The sequence below is a fragment of the Phytophthora infestans genome, genomic scaffold (assembly GCF_000142945.1).
Source record: "Phytophthora infestans T30-4 supercont1.5 genomic scaffold, whole genome shotgun sequence".
In the NCBI taxonomy this organism is placed as follows: domain Eukaryota; phylum Oomycota; class Peronosporomycetes; order Peronosporales; family Peronosporaceae; genus Phytophthora; species Phytophthora infestans.
In genome coordinates, this window is record NW_003303754.1 from 2,599,739 (window position 1) to 2,620,098 (window position 20,360).

Here is a 20,360-nt window from a genome sequence, read left to right on the forward strand (position 1 = left end):
CCTCGGTATCCTGAGCTGGAGCTGTCGCCTGATTTAGATAGAACAAAATCACATTGACTGTTAGACTCGAAAGTCTATGTGCACTGGGGACTATTCTACAGCTTTTTCATGAATATAAGGACCAGAACATGGACACGGTAGCTTAAGCAGCGTGGTATTCGAATAGAACCCCGAACTTTCCTTTACAGTACTTATCCAGAAGCCCTCTGTAAATATAACACACCACTGTCATTTCCATCCCGGCTCGTCGGATTACAAACAACTTAGGGGTATCGTCACTCCAGGCGGCTTGTTGGTCCAGTCAGCTTTTGCTTAGGCCCTCCCCTTGGCCGACGTGCTACAGCCCTCAGCTCACGTTCCGCGGGTCCAAATTACCTTGCACCGGTGTGGACCAAGCAGCTGTACATGGTAATTCAGACGCCGCATCGGGCTGTTGCCTCTTGGGTACGTCAAAGCTGTTGCCTCATCCCTGTTGAGTGGTTGCCCATGTATGTTCGATACCGTCCAGCCCTTCAGGTCATGTCAGTAGTATGCACAGGGTGTCCAAGAACGACCCAGCCCCTCCCGGGGCTCACACAGTTCTGAAAATACTCTTAAACTGTCTATTATGACGCTATGCTATCTAAGTGTACAGGCACGGGGCTCACTCGGGGCAAGCCTCAGACTGTATCCTGAGAGGTCTCTCTTAAATATATAGTAGGGCAAGGAGCCCCACGCCCGTACATACATGCATATACATCTAAAACTACCATACTGCTATTATACAGCCAGCGCACCTTGTCCTCTCCGCGCCGTCGCTCAAAATCCAATTTTGTGTTTTGAATGAAAAGTGAGTCGAAAAATATATCCCAATCAGGGCGCGAGTTAATTGTGCGACGCTTTTGGATATATTTGTAATTTTGGCATAGTTAGGTCGAGTCAGAAAGATAGGTGCGGTCGGTAGGATGGGAGAAAACTCGATTGGAAAGGCCGAGTGTAGCCATGCGAAAAGGCAGGAAAAAGCAGCAAGAAAGGAACCGGACGGACTTATTGACAGACGGACAGGCTGCAAGTTTAGGAGGCGGGAAACTAGCGCTCTGGGCGCCCGCTCCGCGGACGCTAGGGTATGGTTGATTGTGTAGAGAGGGTGACCACCTCGCTGCGCTGCGGTGGGCTCAGAAACCCTTACTCAAAGCAAAACTTCATTTAGAACATAAAATATACTGTGCTCAAGTTATGTTGCGTTGCAACAAACGATGTACACAATATCCTTAGTGTTTACGTGTTCTACATCACCAATTTCCTGTCAGCCCACCTCTTGTATTATTTGAAGTCATTTTTGACAGCCTCACTTATAAAAGGTCTGCGTGACGACTGGCTGTTACAAATAGATACCCGCGTGATGGATGGCTATTGTTGAGCATCATGGTACAGGTAGACGTGACAGTAAACTATTGCGAAGATGAAGTCTTCGCCGTTACCACCGGGGCTATAAGTCATCTGCATGATGAACACTGTCTTTCCGTAAAAGATTTTGTCTTAATTCTCGGCTGAGCGCTTCGCTCCTGAAATGCCACACTTTCAGGTGCGCTTCATTGCAAAGTTACTTTCGGTTATTTAGAAGGTGGATCAGTATTATTGGTGCGCCAAACCTCAGCATAAATCGGTGAGGAGATCTCAGATAAGTTTAGCGCTAGTAAATACGACGACCGAAGTGCATTGGGATACAACGACATCGGGTGAATTGGGTGACGTGCACTATTTGTCTAGCCGAGAGGTATTATATACCATATAGCTGATTGCGACGTCCGTTAGAGCGAGTTTTGTCTGTCTCTGCATGCATATTATTGTTTAGAGCCGCTAGTATCTGCCGAGGGTCACAGAATATACCAATTTCGCCTCTCCATATGCCTCGCTGAGCTCTTCATAGTATCATGATATCCGTGAAGGGCCTGTATGTGATGTTCGCTGACTCGTATCAATAAATTAGATTGTAATTAATAATAAATTTAATCTCATAACCCTTCTATGATAGGATGAACGCCATTGACTTACTTACCGATTTATTTGCATAGCTAATGATTATCAGAGATCTGTATATCCTTTCCGAGTGACATTTACTGGCTCCGATATGTATGGCGAGCCAACGAAGCCACTTGGCTGTATGCATATTATCAGATCGTAGTGATACGTAGACTTTTATCGAATAGTAGCCCGTGTACGTTACATAAAGTACTTTCGCTGTCTACTTTTCAGTTCGGCGTCCTATTTGATGTGTCAGTGCATAGCTCATTTCGCAAGGTCGCAAATGGGTATATATGCTATGCCCTCGGGATAGCCAAAACCTATGCATAGGGTCACTGTCGCTTTCACGGTACATTTGCGTCGTCGTGCTGGCTTACTGTGCTTACGCTTCTGATGTATCAGTCTATATGACCAAGCAGGTCACTTACTGGGCACAGGCCATACTGCAGCGATACTGGCAAGCTGGCCGCGCGTCTGTCACCTGTATTCAACGCAGTATCTACGCGCGCGGCGGGTACACCTTATAGCTGTCCGCGACTGAGCCGAGCTCTTATCTTGACCATTATGGACAGAACACTAAAGTATAGTACTGCGTACAGACAGTTCGACTTACCACACCCACCGGTATTGTTTGCGCTACCGCACACGTGCTCGTATCTATGTAGACAGCAACTTAATCGTCGCGTGTAGTGCTCACTCGATGCTGTAGTTTCAATTTGTGAGCGCACATTAATGGAACATACGCTGTGAGCGCTGATGTCACAGATAGCATGGTTTGCATGTATCCAAGTGAGCGAGTGTACTCTCGATATATTGTTATGCGGAAGCAGATAGGGACGGTCGCTTGCAAGGGTTCGCAGTAGACACCATGCGCTAATTATTATTTGAAGCGCGCTACCCTCTGTAGGTGCGTCAACACTATTGCCAGCGCCATAGTCAGTTTACCGTATGTGCGGCCCCAAGCCTCGCACCGTCAGCCAGTATACCAAAAACAAAAATAGGTAGGAAAATGGGGGCCTAAAAGGGTATATTTACCAATTACTTGTTCTTCTGCTGCTTCTTTTGCTCGATGTACTTGGCGTTTCGGGCGGTCAGCTTGCAAAAGCGGCTGCGCCTCTTTTTCCTCTTGGGGTACCAGTCAGGGTCTATCGCCTTCATGGCGTTTGCCAGGCTTTCCTGGCGGCGCACGTTGGTCGAATCAGGTGGTGGGGGCTTTTCCTCCCAGAACTCAACCGCTTTTGGGCCGTTCTCGCAGGCAATACAGCGCCGCACGATGTCCCGCCCGCTCATTGTACGGAGCGCGTAACCCTGCTGCAGCTTCCCACAGCAGATGCAGCGCGCCAGTGGGTCCATCGTAGACCGCTGCGGGTTTAGCAGAAGCTGGTCAATCTTCGCCTCGCATTGCTTGCACGTAGGGCCCACCATATTGCAAACTGTGAGTAAGTTAGCAAAACTTATTGTTTTAACCAATTACTTGCGTCCAAATATTAGCCAATAGCACGGTAATATAAGGCTGGTATTTATTATTAGGCAAAATATTAAAATGTTTTATAATATTACTATTTTTTTGCTATATTAATAATAATATCAAATTTTCCAAACAAATACATACATTACATGCAATATAAACTGACAAAACAAATCGTGCGCGCATGCATTCGTCGGGTGGGGTGCACGGGAGCAGATAGCGCAATGAGCGTGCAGCCGCGCCCCTTCATTGCACGGTGGCAGTGGTGAGTGCCAAGTGAAGTAAGAAAGATATATATTCGCAAAGTCCCTAGAAAAAGCGCTGGTTGTGAAGCCTACTTTAATATTAAAAATACTATCGTCTCTACTTTAGAAAGTGTGTGGAAAATAGCATCGCCGAGCTCTTGCAAATGCGGCCTGTGAAGCTTATACTATTAATATCGTCTTTACTTTGAAAAGTGTGTGGAAAATAATATCCCAGAGCTCTTACAAAATACTGGTCTGTGAAGTCTACATTAATAATAATAAATATCTCTAGTGTGCAGAGCTCTTAAAAAATAAAGTGGTTACTGTGCCCGATTTGCAGTAACCACTTTATTTTTTATACGACAGGTTTTGCGTAGCTAAATGTCAATAATCAAGTATGCGCAGCTGTTTGCAACCAATCGATGCATTTCGTGCTCGGCAGAAATGTTAACATCACGTCCAATCGCGAGGGCGATAGACGGTCTGATCGTGCGACAGATCCAGTCAGTGTCGCAGGTCGGCAGGTATTGCCCAATCAGGGCGCGAGTTAATTGTGTCCGCTTTTTGGCCATATTTGTAATTTAGGCATAGTGAAGTCAAGTCAGAAAGGTAGGCGCGGTCGGTAGGATGGGAAGAAACTGTATAAGATAGGCCCGAGTGTAGCCATGCGAAAAGGCAGGCAAAAGCAGCAAGAAAGGAACCGGACGGACTTATTGACAGACGGACAGGCTGCAAGTTTAGGTGGCGGGAAACTAGCGGTCTGGGCGCCCGCTCCGCGGACGCTAGAGCATGGTTGGTTGGTGTAGTGTGGGCTGTCCGCCTCCGCTGCGCTGCGGCGGATGAAAGAATATTATGAAATCAAAGCTAAATGTATTATATGTATTACGTGCCCTACCAAGTCCGCGTTCCAAAGATCTCCCTGTACACAATATTGTTGGTGTGTACGTTCCCGTCCTCATCGATGGCCTCTGGATCTACAGCAATCTTGATCGCCTTCCTCGAAGTCACTCTCGACAACGCCACATAAAGCTGCCCATGTGCGAAGACCGGTGATTCCAGGTATATACCCACGTGGTGGATCGATTGTCCTTGGGCCTTGTTGATAGTCATGGCGAACGCTGGAACCACGGGGAACTGCTTACGCTTGAGTTTGAACGGGAACTCCTTGTCATCGTCCTCACTATAAAAGACGATCCGAGGAATGAACACCTTCTTACCCTTGAACGGCCCGGACATAATGCTGGCCTCGATGCTTCTCTAGCGCAGTGACACAACCCGAAGCCGCGTTCCGTTGCAAAGTCCTGCGTCGCTATTCAGATTTCTAATCTTGATGATAGGTGTTCCAACCTTCAGAACAATCCTGTGCGGAGGGATACCGGAGAAGTTAAGAGAGTTTAAGGACTCCTGCTCAAACATATTTGCATCCGCGACCCCTTCAAGGCTGTCCACCGAGAGATACTCCTTCGTTTCACCCGACAGCCGTTCCGCAACCATGTCGTTGATACGCCGAGCACTTGCATTTGTGGGGGCTAGTATGGCTCGCTCAACGAAGTATTCATCGGGTAAATTCTCAGTATCGACGCCCGGGTACACCGCATCTATGAGTGCGTTGACGTTGCGGACTCGTCGGTCTTCTTCAACTTCGTCCAAGTCTCGCTCGTGCTCCTCGTCCGCCGGAGGGAGTAACCTGAAACTTGGTGGAGGCTCCATATCCGCGTCTTCTTCATCAGAGGTCATTTCTTGCACCCATCGTTCTGGAATGATACACATGTCGCGTGGGAGGCATATATCGCCATCACCGATCTCATGATTGACTGGATAACGACCTTCTCCAATTCGAAGTAAAAATTCAGAGAATTCCGCTAACTCAGCCGCACTGGCCGCGTCTGGGGCGGTGCGGACACGCATGTTCTCGGTCAGCCGCACTTGACGCAAATGCTCCCATAGGGGCGAAGACTTGAAGCAAGCTTGAATCGTCTCCGCACGCGTAGCATCCTTCAGTACAGGTAGGATCTGGCGGTGATCACCGCTGAACACCATTACCTTTCCGCCGAACGGCTCCAGCTCGTTCTTCATAATATCCCGAAGCGACCTGTCAACAGCCTCAAAGCAAGCTCGATTTATCATCGGCGCTTCGTCCCAAATGATCAAACTCGCGCTACGAATCAATTCGGCTTTTTGGCTCTGCCATGAAAGGCTGCACGTCGACGTCTCTGTTAGTTTGAGGGGAATCCGGAACGTCGAATGCGCGGTATGACCTCCGGTTAACATGGTGGCTGCAATCCCACTCGATGCAACCGCGATGGCAACCTTACGTTTCATCCGAACGTGAGCGAGTATTTGCTCGAGTAGAAATGACTTTCCTGTTCCACCTGGACCATCCAAAAAGAAAAGCTTCTACCCTCCAACCGGTCTGCTCACAGCAGCAATAACTTGGTCAAAAATATCCCTCTAGTTGCTGTTCAAGTGGTCTGCCTGCTCCGCAACATGCTCCAGTTCCTTTTGGGGGTACGCGTCAATCTCTTGCTGGACAACATCAACAGACGCTGTGTTCGGGTCGTTCACTTGAGCAGATACATCGTCGTAATCGGCTAGCAGAGGAAGGCCGTACATGTCGAGAGACTTTTGGTTTGAAGCCAAGTAATCAGCCAAATTCTTTAACGCCTTGTACTCTGCCATTCGAAGACGCACCTGCTCTTCGCGTACATTATGCAGGTCTGCGTCTCTTACCTCAATGCTTCGTGCATAATCCTCTGACATATCCTTTTTGAACCTGTCCCATAGATCTTTGGCATTACCAGGCATGGAGTAAACCAAAATGATGCCGAAGAGTTGGCGTAGCTGGTACGGCATCTTGACCTCGGCGGCTTCGCGTAAGTAATGTATCCACTCGTCGTCATTTTCCAAATATCCAAGCGCCAAAGCTGCTTGCTGATATGTAGGATGTTCCGTACCATCAACCGTTCGAAGATCCGCAAACGACTTAGGCGAGCGTCGGTTACACAGGAGAAGTCGTGAGTAGAAGCGTTCCGGGTCCTGCGGAGATACGTGTACCAAGCGTCCCAGAGAAGCAACGTACTTCTTATACGGTTCCCACGTCTTGTGCTCTGTCCACCTGTATTTCCGCGGTACATCCTTGTACAGTAGATTGACCGTAGCTTCTGGGTTACGCGCGCACAGCTTGAAAAACTCCGTCAGCATTGATCTGTCCCCGCGGTTAATCAAGTTGTGAAGCTGGGGGGTCGTCGCTTGGTCGCGATAAGCAACCATGCTCATCCTTTCCAAGTGAATAGGTAGCGTCACGACAGAATGTGTTGATCCTTGTGTTGGATGCATGAATAGCCGCATGCAAGCTTCTACCGGAGAAATATACCTCCCAAGGTGATACTGAAGAATTTCGTTCGCCCGAATTTCTTCGCCTTCAATCGTGATTGTCGTCATGTCCGAGCCCTTGTAGACGTACTTGTAGATGTACTTGATGGCCTTGTTCGTGGCACAAACCTCGACGTTGATGTGGCAGTTGTATTTCTGCGACAGGAACGGATTGTACGGGACCACCCATTGATTGATGGTCGCGTTGTCCCATACTTTCCCCTTATGGCACAAAATTCCATCCGGACGGCGACCACGCTTGTTCGCCAGAGGATTGGTTGCGTCACTGATATTTTTTAAAAGAGTTCTGAGAATTTCCTATTGGCAATTCAGTTTTAGGATTGGCTTCTTGCACACACGATACTCTCTAATGTCAAGTTTCACATCAGCTAGACGACCGCACAGCATCAACTCTTGAAAAATTGGACGTGACTTAAACGTTTCGCCCACAGCATTGGGCCCACGATCGCCAGACCGCTCTGGTCAACTCACAGCCTTTTACGTAGATAAACGTAGACAAATCCGTTGAATCAGGTGTTGGGTGGGCGTAAAATTCTATCGCCAGGGACTTGATCCCACAGTTTCTCAGTTTTAATGTGGTTGCGGAATTTACGGAATTCCAGATTTCGAGCGAGTTCGCGGCGGTGATGTTCAAGCTGATGCAACGTAACGTTAGATTCAGTCGAATTCAGGCGTCAGGTCTGGATTTTCGTTCGGGGCATTGCTGCAGACGCGTGTGTCAAAATTGGTCCTGGGTGAGATTGTAAAGTGTCTGTTTGCCCCACCTCAACACTAGCAAACGAACACAGTGTACTACTTCGAGCACCGGGATTCGAGAGAAGATCCAATTAAGTCGCTGACAGTGTACTGCGGGTCTACTCTGCGTAGACTTGGCTTTGAAGCTCTGTGCTCGGCGATGGTTGTGTGTCAATCCACTACCGAGGCTTCAACATGGATCCGAATAAGGTGGACACGCAGCATTGGTGGAAATGGATAGCGTACGCTTTCTTTTCAGCGCGAGAGCACATACTAGCTCATCTATCGAAACGTTGAAGCTTAGTGGGTTTCACAAAATGTCCACTACAGACATGGAGAGCTTTTTAGCGGTAGTGAAGTCCGAACATCGAGAAGAATTGTTGTTTATGAGCCCGCGAGGAAAAAATGACGATAGAATCGCAAGTGCAAAGAAGCAATTTGAAATTTGAAACGCAGTTCGGTTCTAGAACAAATGTGCATCGAATGGAGCCATACGCAACTTTATGCTTCCTATTCTTTAAATTGTACAGTCGCCAGTCCTCGTTAATTATCTGCTCAGCTCGCATAACAGCATTCAGCTGGGTTATCAAGTCTCCTGCTTTTTTTTCGTCATTTGATAATAGGTAGACAAGCACAAGAACCTGGACATCCCACGTCTCCCTCTTGTCTAAAGCTTGACGTACGATCATCTACGGTGCTTTCAGATAAGCTGCACTGGGATTTTGTCGCTGCTGAACTCCACAGAGTCGTACAAGGTCGAACGATTCCTGATTTAACCCTTTCGGTAACAGATCCAGAATTTTCAGGTATCGAGGTTCTAATTTCTGCTCGAATTTTGGTTCACCTTCTCGTCCAATACTGTGCCCACTTCACGCCAGTCTTTTAGCAAACATCGCCGCAAGTCGTAGTTCTACTACGGCTAACAACGCAGAGCTTCCTTCATCATTCGAAACCTATCGATAAATGCAGCATCCGAAATAGAAAAAAAGCCCGTTGAGGTCACGAAACTTGGAGGCTACACGTTTGACTCTTCCATGGCCCGTCTTTCCTGTCAAACTGGTCGAAGGTCATGTGGGGCTTTGCCCTAAGGTACTGTACTGCTAAACACGATTTGTTCATTCTATCGGTTTGTAAAGGAGCTTACAAAGTTGATATACCGAATATATCATTTTCAACAGGAACGACACCACGACTCCAACACAGTCGACGCTCTTCTGTGTCTCCTCCGGCCACTGCTTGGAGCAGTGCTCCGTGCTTTCATAGCCAACCCCGCTACATTCCTAATCGTCCACTTAGCGCCCATTTAGCTGGTCGTTGGGATAACAGATAAGAGAGACCAAGCTTGCGTCCATCAAGGTGCTTTTGAAACGGTCTCTTCTTGACAAATTGATCAACTTTGGTATCTCTTCACCTGCAAATTCTCCACAAGCGACACATCAAGTGTATTTCCGCAATGCCATCACTTCGTCTCCGAAGTAGCAACAGTGCTGCGTCACCCACTCCAGCCTCTCCACAGCCTTACATCGGCGTATCAACTCCAAAGAATTGTCCAAGCGAAGGTTCTGTCAAAACTGATATACCAGCTCCTCGACTGACACTCGAATGGCAATCGCTGCAACTGCAAGTAAACTTGCAAAACGCACAGACCAAGCAACTGGAGCAGAAAACAATTCTCGAATCCATGAGCGGCGTGGCTCAACCAGGTGAACTTTTGGTGGTCATGGGTCCTTCAGGAGCTGGAAAGAGCTCGCTGCTCGACTGTATTTCCGGACGCAACAATGCCGTCAATGGCCAAGTTACCGTGAACGGAAAGTTATGGAGTAAAAAACTCAAACGCTTTGCCGCGTACGTGATGCAGGAGGATTTATTCCATGCCACCCTGACAGTTAGAGAGCACTTGATCCTCCAGGCGAGACTGAGAATGAGTGGGGCTTTCAGTCGCCAACAGTACCTCGGACGAGTGGACACGCTACTGGAGGAGTTTGGCTTGTCCAAGAGCAAAGACACGCTAATTGGCGGCTGGATGCAACGAGGTATTTCCGGTGGCGAGAGGAAAAGATTGGCGCTGGCCACAGAATTGTTGACGAACCCATCTGTGTTATTTGCCGACGAACCGACGTCAGGACTAGATAGTTTCATGGCAAAATCGGTGGTGCAACAGTTGCGAAGACTTGCAGTGCACGAGGGGCGCACCGTAGTGGCAACAATTCACCAACCGTCGTCGGAAGTATTTGCGCTGTTTGATCGATTGGAGCTATTGGCGGACGGTGCAACAATTTATCAGGGGAAAGCAACAAAGGTGGTGGACTATTTTGCTGGTTGTGGCTATGAATGTCCGATGTTTATGAACCCGGCGGACTATTTCATAGAGAAGATCGTCGTAGTCGATGCTGATTCGGATCAGGCTGGTGTCGAACGGGTAGGTGCGTTGAAAGAAGCGTGGAAGACCCACGCGCAACAACGCAGCGAAGCAATTGAAGTCGTGTACCCACAGGATATCGGATCGAAAGAGATGGCTACATTTTACGAAACACTGGGTTTTGCAGACTCAAGAGCGTCAGTCGGGGGCCAAATTCGCGTTTTAGCGACGCGAAACGCGCTCAGACTACTACGTGATAAGACAGCATTGAGACTGCAGAGCGTCCAGACTCTGGTGACGACTCTACTGGTTGGTATTATCTTTTTCCAGTTGACTTTGGACCAACAAGGGGTATCGAATTTCTCCGGCGCCTTCTTCTACATTGTAACGGAGCAAGTATACGGAGCTTCCATGCCAGCCATCATGTCTGTGCCCATGGAGCTTCCTATCGTTTATCGTGAGTACGACATCGGCCTGTACTCTGTTGCATCCTGGTACGCCGCCAAAAACTTGTGTGAGTTGCCTCAGCAAGTCATTCTCCCGATTATCAGCTTGTTGCCGCTGTACTTCTTAGTGGGAATTGGCCACGACTTCAGTATGTACATTCAGATGCAACTCGTTCTGATTCTGTTGCACAGCTCGTGTGTGGCATTCGGATACTGCATTTCTTGCGTCTGTCGGCGTATTGACATCGCCCCCCTCGCTGGCAACATCGTGTTAATGCCTCTGCTGTTACTTGGTGGTCTCTTCATCGACCCGAGTGACGTGCCTGGGGTTCTTCGCTGGGTTCAGTACATTACACCTTTCCGGTATGGGTTCTACGGCCTCATGCGGGTTTTCTGGCGACGAGTTGACGAGATCTCGTGCGACGACGTCGCAACGGGAGCGACCTGTGCTGCCACCACGGGGCTCGAAGTGCTCGCGAACAAAGGCATCTCCAACAGATCCGTGGTGTCGGACTTAATGCTGCTCTTAGCATTAAGCGTCGGATTCCGGGTCATTGGCTACATTGCTCTTGCTGTAAATGTCGGAAAGAGGAAATAAACGACGTCCATTTTGGCATTTCCAATTTGGCAACATCCGTTTTCTTTCGATAAAAAACTTTTGATGGCGTCGTCAGTTTGCGACTTTCAAAATAAATTTCTCACAACTCGACGATTATAATTTTAGTTCACTTCCGATTTTCACAAGTAAAACCCTTCAGTCTTCAGCAACTGCAAGAAAATGGTGCAATTATCGCTGGCAATTCCGGTGGTGTTACTTGTATCAGCGGTACCCATCGCCCCTGTAGCCAGCCACGAGGCGTATGCTACCAAGGTTCCTAACGGCCGCAACGTCGAAGGTGTCAAAGCGATTGGACACACCGACGTGAACGGCGGCGGGATAAGGAACGCGTTTGGCAGAGCGTTCTTCGATGCAGGCCACACGTGGACCAGGGAACTTTGCCAGACCGACTCCGATCGCGATGGCCAGACGAATGGCGAAGAGCTGGGAGATCCGTGCTGTGAGTGGACGTCGGAGTCGGCTAAAGACCCGCTGTGGACAAGTGGCGTGTCGAATCCTGGAGACGACGCAAGCACGTCGGACAACACCACGTGGCCGGCCTATGAGTGCTCGGTTGCGGCCACCAGCAGCTCCCAGGAAGGCAGCACGAGTACGAGCAGTAGCGCTGACGGCTCCAGTACCTCGACTTCAACGGCGCCAGCTGCTTTAAACGGCGTTGCTGGTGTCGCTGTGGCCGGTTTGTTGACACTTTTGGTAGGGATCGCTGCTTAGATAACTGAGAAAATGAAGCAGTGTGAAGCGCTTAAGAAGAACTTAGCGGTAGCTTACAGCTAACAAGACATGCTTGAGTCGCTCTATTTCGTTGTTGTCGTGATTTTAAGCACTTACTTCAATAGCAGCAGTATTAAATACATGTAAGAGCTTATATTTACTGGAAAAACAAGGAGTAAACTCACAGAGTTCTGGTGGCGATGAAGAATGGCATGGAGATCCCCATACCAGAAGACAAGTCATTATGGAAGTTGCATTCTAAGTACATGTACCATACGAACATGTGTACCGGTAGTGGTGAACGAACTATTATTAATAGGTAGTGTCTAATAGCAAAACGACTAACATGTCAGCGGAGTATTTAGATACCCTTCATAAAAAAACGTTTCCAACAGTGATGCATCGCTCTGCGCTGCGCTTTGGCGCTTGATATGTGGCATCCAAGAGAGTAGAAGTAGTGGGATCCGCTTGGAAGAGATGCGTCCAAGCGTTTTCTAAAGAACTGATGCACTTGCCTCGGACCATTTGAGTTTGTTAATCGTGGTAATTGAACTTGTCGATGGCTACAAAAGGCCCCAGAAGAACACGTTTCTACTTGGCGACTCTGAGGGCATTTCTAGCAACGACCCCCCCCCCCTTGGTCCACAAAGTGATTCGTTTGACTTGCATCACTAAGATGAAATATCCCTTCAGTCGAACGAGCATTTGTAGCCTTTGCCCTCCATTTGTCCGTCACCATCTAAAGCGGTCTCGCAAAGATCCTTAGTCCACAATGTCCTCAAAGTTTTCGCCAAATTCATGCGACTCCACCGCCATCGACGTCACGCCTCTCAGTGCCGCTACTCCTTTAGCATTGTCTCCATTTGGAAGCTGCGCAACATACTCCGGGTGCTCATTGACATTGTCGAAGGCAAGTGTAGAGAGTTGCCCCACAATCAGTTCGACTAGCCTTGCAGTGCAGATTAAAGTTACTGATCGCATTTGATTGGTTGCCCAGATTGAAGTGCATCTTTGAAGCGTTTCTAACACGAAATTGGCGTTTAAAACACGAATGTATCCACTTTCTCCTGCAAATGCACGCGCTCTCGCCCAATCAAAGCAAGCTTCATTTAGCCAATCGCATCGCACCCCACAACCCAAGAGCTCCGCTAGCCCATGTCATCGCGAAGACTCGTGCCCGTGGCCGTTCTCGCGCTGCAGCTATTCTCTCGAGCAAATGGCTGCTCAGACTTCCTGCTATCGCCTGCAGCGTCTCCGCGAAGCGTCATCAGTGGCCGTTCGATGGACTTTGAGGCGGATTTGGACTCTGCACTTGAGGTGATCCCAAGGAATACCCATTTCCAAGAGTTGCCTGTTTCTGGGTGCCCTGATTGCCCAGATTTGGAGTGGCAGAATAAATTGGGCTTCGTGGCGGCAAATGTGTATGGCGTGAATGTGGCAGCTGACGGAATGAATGAGGCCGGACTCTCAGCGGCGTGGCTGTATCTGGATGCAACTGAGTACCCAAATCTTGAAAATGGAGTCGGCAACTTCAACAAGACCAAACCAGTCGTCACTTCGATTTGTTCGTATATTTTGGGCAACTTTGCCACCGTGGACGAAGTAAAAATTGGTCTCAAAAAGGTGCAACTCGCTGGAATCAATGGCGAAGTAGCGCAACAGCTTCTTCACGTGTCTGTTCCACAAGACGGCAGCGCTCATTCGGCGCCACTTCATGTCAGTATCCACGATCGCAACGGCAACAATTTGGTAATTGAGTTCTTGCAAGGAGACCCCATTTTCCATGATAACCCAAATGGTGTTCTTACCAACGACCCTCCACTTGAAGAGCAACTTAGATTGCTAAACCAACATTTCGGCGAAACTACGGGAACTGTCAACACAGAAAACCTCCTACCTGGAGGATACGGATCGACGGAGAGGTTTGTGAGGCTTTCCGTGCTGAATAAAAAGATTAGCGAGGGCTACAGCGCACCGTCGGTGCACGCTTCATACGTTGATGCCACCGAGGAACAGCGCGTAGTGTCGGATGCTCTACATTTACTAAACACCGTAGTACGTCCCCCCATGGGGGAAGCTACACAGTGGTCGATTGTGCGAGACCACAAACGACGTATGCTGTATGTCCGCTCTACAGCCAACCAGCTACTACGTCGCGTGAGTTTGGACATGCTGGATTGGGCAGATCCTCACGCGCGGAGATTAATTCCCGTTTCATACGGTATTTGGTTCTTGGACTCGACAGTGCCACTACTTGACGACCGCAACGTCATGCGTACTAAGGATCTACCAGCGCGTTCTATGGTAGAGGCTGCGCTCTCCCAGACACAAGAACCTGCTGTTGCTGTCGGCAGAGTTAATTATTTCAAGGGAGGCGACAACTTGGAGAAGACGAACGATCAGCTGCAATTCCTTGCTGCCACTAGCCAAATGCAACAGGCAAATGAAGTGGGAAGTCTCTCTCCGGTATTTGTCTTTGTCGTTGGATCGGTCGCTGGTGGCATGCTGACGGCGTTGCTGTCAGTTGGCTGGAAACTGATCATCACAGACTGCCTGCGACGTCAGAATGGGTACAAACAGATCGCTGAAATTGAACTACCAGTTGCCATGGAAAGAGTATCAGTTTAGCGGGGTTTTCATCACTTTAGTTTTAAGCAATTGTTAACCGTCCGTTGTTGTTTTTCCCAACTCTTTCAGGTATTTTATGTAAAGTACTGTAATCCAATGACAAGAGAGCCATTACGGTGATCAAATTTGCTGGATCTGCGGTAATAAGCAAATCTCTATTATCAAAAATAAAAATCTGCAGCTCGAATATTTCAAAAATACATTATCAGTGCATTAATCGTACATGTTCACCCCTTCCTCATAATCTAGAGTCCTCATCTCTTTATTACAATTAGTGTAAAATCCAAACAGAAGGCCATATTTACCCTCATGTTCATAATGTCCTACCTTTATGCACCCACCGACAGTAGAAACGTCCCAGTACTTGAGAAACAAGATCCTCGAGCATCACAAGCGAGCAAAATAATCATGCGCTACACACAAAGACCATAAATTGCCGCATGCGTCTCCAGTCGAAGAGTGGCAGATTAAAGCATTGAAATTTGGTACTTCAAGTACATGTAATTAATTAATAATCGCACTTTTTTCAGCAAGATATGTATGTGGTCCACCCTGGACGAAATTATCAGCTCGACGCTTTGGATCATTTTGCGATCTTCTCGAGTCATGTTGCGACTTTTTACGTTTTTCGTATTCCTTGCCATCTATGCACGCGCTGTTGCCTTCTCCATCGATATCAATGGCTGGTATCCTTGTACTCTGACCGACGAGTCTTCTCAGCCACTTCTCAACGACATCAGCTTCGAGTGCGCCACAGTGGGAGCGCCATTGTGTCATTCCGGAACCTGCAACAGCTCCAAGACAATTGAACTCTTTGTCAAGCGGAAACTCGCGTCATCAACGCCACCACAAAAAGGAAGCACACAGAAAAGCGTGTGGTTCTTGGCTGGCGGACCCGGGGCATCTTCAGCTGATTGTACGTACAAAAAGTATATTTTTCAAGAAAAAATTCAGTTCTTTAAATTCTGTATATTATGCAGTGGAGATGGCGATGTTGGAGATTTATTTTTTATCCAAGAGTTCAATTGACGTGTACACGATGGATCATCGAGGAACCGGACGAAGTTCGTTTCTGGACTGTATGGCAGCCCAAGCGACAGCAGAAGGGAGTCCGGGGGGAGCGCAGTTGGTTTTACAAGAACTTCCATACTGTGTGAAAGATATTTTGCACCAGATCGACAACCACACTGAAGCCTTTTCGGTCACTTCTGCTGCTCGGGATTTAGTTTATCTTTTGGATGTGCTCGAGAATGATACGGAAAGTTCTGGAGTGGGGGATGTTTATCTTTACGGCACCAGTTATGGCACGTACTTAGTGGAGCGAGTGATGCACTTGGCTCCATCTCAAGTGAAGGGCTACATTCTCGACGGTGTGGTGTCTGAAGCTGGGTCTACTCCTGACACTAGATTGTTCTTCTCGCACTGGGATCGGAATATTCTGGCACCGACAGAGAGATTTTTCGAACTCTGCTTAAAGCAACAGGAAACGTGTCCTCTTCAGCTAAATCTTGGCGATAAAGGTGATGTCTTGAGTGCTGTACTAGACATTTACAATGACATTGATGAAGCCATGAACGACTGCGCCTTGCAGTTGATGCTACTCACGGGTGTTGACACGCCATCTCAAATTCTGCGGCCAATACTGGGACTGCTCGTTCGAGATTTCTCCGCTCGCACACTAATTCCGTCAATTTTAGGACGGATGCATCGATGCAGCAAAAAAGACCAGAAGGAACTGGAATTGTCACTTGGCCCTTTGTTGGATCTGATACTTCAGCAAGTAGGAACAGCGGCCTCACCCGTTATGAAGACACCGGTACACCCTACATCGCTAATCAAGTCAAGCCTTGACTCATCGGTAACTGGGTCCATTGATCAGCTGGTGTATCTCTTAATTTCCTACTCGGAGCTCTGGGCCAACCCCTCTCCAACAGAAGCAGAGCTGGAAAAACTATACATGGACGGGATCTTCTCAATCGGATCGGTAGCGTTAGCTCAGTACTGCCTTCTCTCGGGCAATCTAAGCCCGACGATGTCAGCTAGTAGTCGAGACCCAGCGTGTAGCCAAATTGCCCTCGACTTTGGAAGTAATACCTCCGACTTTACTCAGAACTTCGTGTACCCTGTAGACGAGTATTCGAACATTACCGCCTCCGTACCGCCTAATACCACTCTGCTAGTGATCAATGGGGGACTGGACTTCCAGACGCCAATGGAGTTTGGTCGTCATCAATACGAATCGGCAGCTTTAAGCGATCCCGAAACGAGTCGAAAGATGATGGTGGAGCTCGAGTTTGGAGCTCATGTGTGCGGCCTAACAGCGACAACTTCAGATGACGAGACGCTATGTGGGCCGAGGATCGTGACGTCGTTTATCGCTAACAACGGCGATCCAGAGCTGGTTGACACTTCCTGTATGAATGCCTTGCCGGAGCTTGAACTCAATGACAAGGCGTTCTCGATGCTGGTCGAGTCTATTATCGAGACTGAGCGTGAACAAATGCTAAAAGGCTTTGACTTTGAAGAGTAGAGTTAGTCAATACATTCAATTACTTTCTGCTTTTCAGTACTGCACTATCGATCATTTTTGTAAGATTTCTTACTTCCAGCTCGAAAAAAATCCAATAATTATTTGATACAAACAGAAGTTATGTAATTGCGATGCAATACGAAGCCTGGGGGGGGGTCTTCCATTTACTGCTTGCACCATAAGTGCGAGCATCATGCTGTAAAAGGCAAAATATAGCTAGCGGTGGATTTCCGTGGACGTCCCGCTCTGACCATCGTGGCCGTCACTCCACCCACGCTCAACGAGCGTTTGACTCCTTGTCTTCGTTTCAGTTCCATTCATCGGTATGGATAACAATCGAATCTGCGACATCGTGTTAATCGAGCAGAGCACCACTTTTCGGACTTCTGCAAGTTTCCAAGTTTACCCTTAAATTCGGCTTCGATTTGGCGTAGCGCTGGTGCTGATCAAGTGTAATCATCGAAGCTTCGCATGGCTGGATGGCTTCAGATACCGGTACATATGTGCTCGATCCAACAGGAAGCAAGCGTGATGCATCTCTACAGTCCTGTATCGCTTTGCCATGTTCACTCATGTGCGTGAGACTCGTATCCATATTATGCACTACAGTATTGATACACCACATGGACAAACGTAAACGTGCTTCTTGACACAGGAGCACCTACGATGTTGATACAGGTTTGGATCCATTCTGCTCTTCACTTTCAGGTCTCATTTTCAAAAAGTCATCGTGTCTGACACTTGACTTCTCCACGATGACCTCGCCCAACTCGCCTAAAACGCCTAAGGCCGACTATACCATGATGGAGCGTGGCAAGCACTTGAACACGCAGCCAAGTCTCCCGATTAACGGGAAACAGCACTCTCAAGACATGTGGGAGCCCACTTCGGCGCGTTCGACCGACTTCATCAGCGACTTACAGTCCGTTCCGCCTCCGTCAAAAGAGTCGTGTCTTCCGTCTCCACTTCGGAAACTCGCTCGTGCGTGGCTGGTGCTGCGTTGGCAACTAACACGCAACTTGTTCTCCGTGCCGTTGCCGCTCTTGACGTCGCTGTTTGACGTCAAGCTCGGCGATCTCTTGATCACTCTCCCGATCTGTATCGTCTTCCTCGTCACCACTGCAATCCAGGCCAAAGACCGCGAAGGTGGAAAGCAGTGGCAACCCCCCAACGTATGGCCTCTTAGTTGTGTTCATCCTTACCGTCCGTAACAACTCGGTTCTTCTGGCACTGACCGGTATCTCGTACGAACGCGTACTGTTCTACCACAAGCTTGCCGCGTTCGTGACCATCATCTTGTCGGGTCTTCACGGTCTTGCGTATATCCTCGCATACGACAAGGGAGAGATCTCTGGAGAAGGAGACATGGTCTTCACTGGAACTGTAGCGTTCGGTGCTATGGTGCTTATGTTCGTGTTCTCCTTGGGCTTCGTGCGTCGTCGCTTCTTCGAGTTCTTCTTACGCACTCACTGGATCCTCTTCATTGTCGTATTAGTGTTTGCAGTCATGCACGGAGCTTCGACTGCTCTCATCGGTGTCGTTCCTTGGGGTATCGACATGGTATTCCGTCACGCGTACCGTCCTCGTGTTTACGCACACGGCTCTATCGTTTGCGGTAAGCAATCGTCACCGCAAGATTCTACAGACAAGAGCATGGGCGTTATCGCACGCGACCAAGTCTCCATCTCGACGCTACCTGGTAACGTCGTCCGGATCCAGTTCCCGCGAGTCCGGAAAGATACCGGAGAGAGCTTCATCTACCAAGCGGGGCAGTAAGTCTTCCTGTGTGTCCCGACTATTTCGAGTCTAGAGTGGCATCCGTTCACAATCGCTTCGTCTCCTCATGAGTCGATGGTGACGTTGTACATCAAGGCACTTGGGGACTGGACGAACAAGCTACAGGCACTTGTTGCTGCCTCGCAAGTGACTTCCCCGTTCGATATTCTGGTCGATGGTCCGTACGGGAGCGGCTCGATTGACATCAAGACGCCTACTACGTACTCGCACTTTGCGCTGTTCTTCGGTGGCATTGGTGTGACCCCCATGCGTTCAATCGTCAACTGGCTGCACTACGAGGTTCACCACGAAGGTCGCTCGAACGTTGAACGCGTCCAGTTCGTCTGGTCCGTTCGAGACCTAGAGATGGTCCAGGGTCTTGTCGTTGACGAGGCTAATGGCTTTGGAGACTACCGGGGTGAAAATTACTTCCCGCATGGGATCGTAGGCAACCGTGACGGTGTCTTCTGTAGAGAGGTTTATTTATCGCGCTCGGAGCGAGACGTCGAGGCTGCTGACTTGGATCGTCATCTGGAGAGTAGTCTCCGCTATGGTGTTCGTCCGGATATTACGACTACGCTACGTGCAATTGGCGAGCAAGCCAAGCAGAATGGCAAGAAGCGTGTAGCGGTGCTAGTTTGCGGTCCTCGAAGCATGGTAAACGACGTGATCAACAAGAGTTTGTCGCTCTCGTGGGAGATAAAGGTGCGTTTCGACGTGCACAGCGAAGTGTTCGAGTTCTAAGAAGAAGGAAGAGCAGAAAAAAACTAGTAGTAGACTTACAATGTATTGTACTTCGAGCCTTTGTTTTTGCACAAACAGTTTTTTCGGGGTAGTATCTAAGAGGTGATGCTCGATCGGATACGGTATTTCTAAATCTTCCAGTCCCACTACGGCCTGACCCGCTCCTGAGTTATACATGTGTACTGGAGACATGGGGCCGAGCTTTTTTAAATACTATCTCCGCTCGGAAAATAAATCACCTTTCCAAAAATATTTCGCAGCGCTCCGCCTCGTTCTTTTTCATGAATATAAAGTTTGATGAGGGCTGCTGATCCTTCCGTAAGACAGGTGCATGCCCAAATGTAGTGTGCTGCCAACTTAGCTGTGCCAAGCAAGACTGCATTCAAGGAGCTTTGACCTTTGAAACGATAATAGACTCGGGTTTTTCTGTTCAAATTGCTCGACTGCGGGTGTGCTTGTTCCGCCACATCAGTGTAGCTGCAGGCGCTCTTGTTCGCCATTTCAGCAGCAAGTTCGTAGAGACTACTGAATTCGTGAGCCACTGCAGAGACCTTTGCCTTGAGCATGCACTAGGCTTGATTGACGACAGCGGATGTCGTTGATCGACAAGCGTGAGGACTTCGTCGCTTTCATCCGCTCGATACACAGCCTTGACCGGCATCAGCAAACTGGACATGTAAGGTGTCCATACCTTAACTATCG

General features: G+C 48.6%; 4 protein-coding genes across 4 annotated transcripts; all 4 read left to right on the forward strand.

Annotated features, from left to right (window-relative positions):
* Positions 1 to 9,298: 9,298 nt before the first annotated feature.
* On the forward strand, positions 9,299 to 11,988 carry PITG_04261 (ATP-binding Cassette (ABC) Superfamily; the record flags this gene model as incomplete). The annotated part of the gene is made up of 4 exons (XM_002905869.1): positions 9,299 to 9,690; positions 9,784 to 10,799; positions 11,409 to 11,945; positions 11,981 to 11,988. The coding sequence occupies 4 exons, from the start codon at positions 9,299 to 9,301 to the stop codon at positions 11,986 to 11,988; spliced, it is 1,953 nt and encodes a 650-aa protein (XP_002905915.1).
* Positions 11,989 to 13,135: 1,147 nt separating this feature from the next.
* Positions 13,136 to 14,608, forward strand: PITG_04262 (cysteine protease family C59, putative; the record flags this gene model as incomplete). Its single annotated transcript, XM_002905870.1, has 2 exons — positions 13,136 to 14,320; positions 14,372 to 14,608. The coding sequence occupies 2 exons, from the start codon at positions 13,136 to 13,138 to the stop codon at positions 14,606 to 14,608; spliced, it is 1,422 nt and encodes a 473-aa protein (XP_002905916.1).
* A 606-nt stretch (positions 14,609 to 15,214) lies between these two features.
* On the forward strand, positions 15,215 to 17,138 carry PITG_04263 (serine protease family S33, putative; the record flags this gene model as incomplete). The annotated part of the gene is made up of 2 exons (XM_002905871.1): positions 15,215 to 15,524; positions 15,589 to 17,138. 2 exons carry the CDS (start codon positions 15,215 to 15,217, stop codon positions 17,136 to 17,138), a joined length of 1,860 nt encoding a protein of 619 aa, XP_002905917.1.
* A 755-nt stretch (positions 17,139 to 17,893) lies between these two features.
* PITG_04264 (ferric reductase, putative) lies at positions 17,894 to 19,658 on the forward strand (the record flags this gene model as incomplete). The annotated part of the gene is made up of 3 exons (XM_002905872.1): positions 17,894 to 18,241; positions 18,285 to 18,837; positions 18,916 to 19,658. 3 exons carry the CDS (start codon positions 17,894 to 17,896, stop codon positions 19,656 to 19,658), a joined length of 1,644 nt encoding a protein of 547 aa, XP_002905918.1.
* Between the last annotated feature and the right edge of the window lie 702 nt (positions 19,659 to 20,360).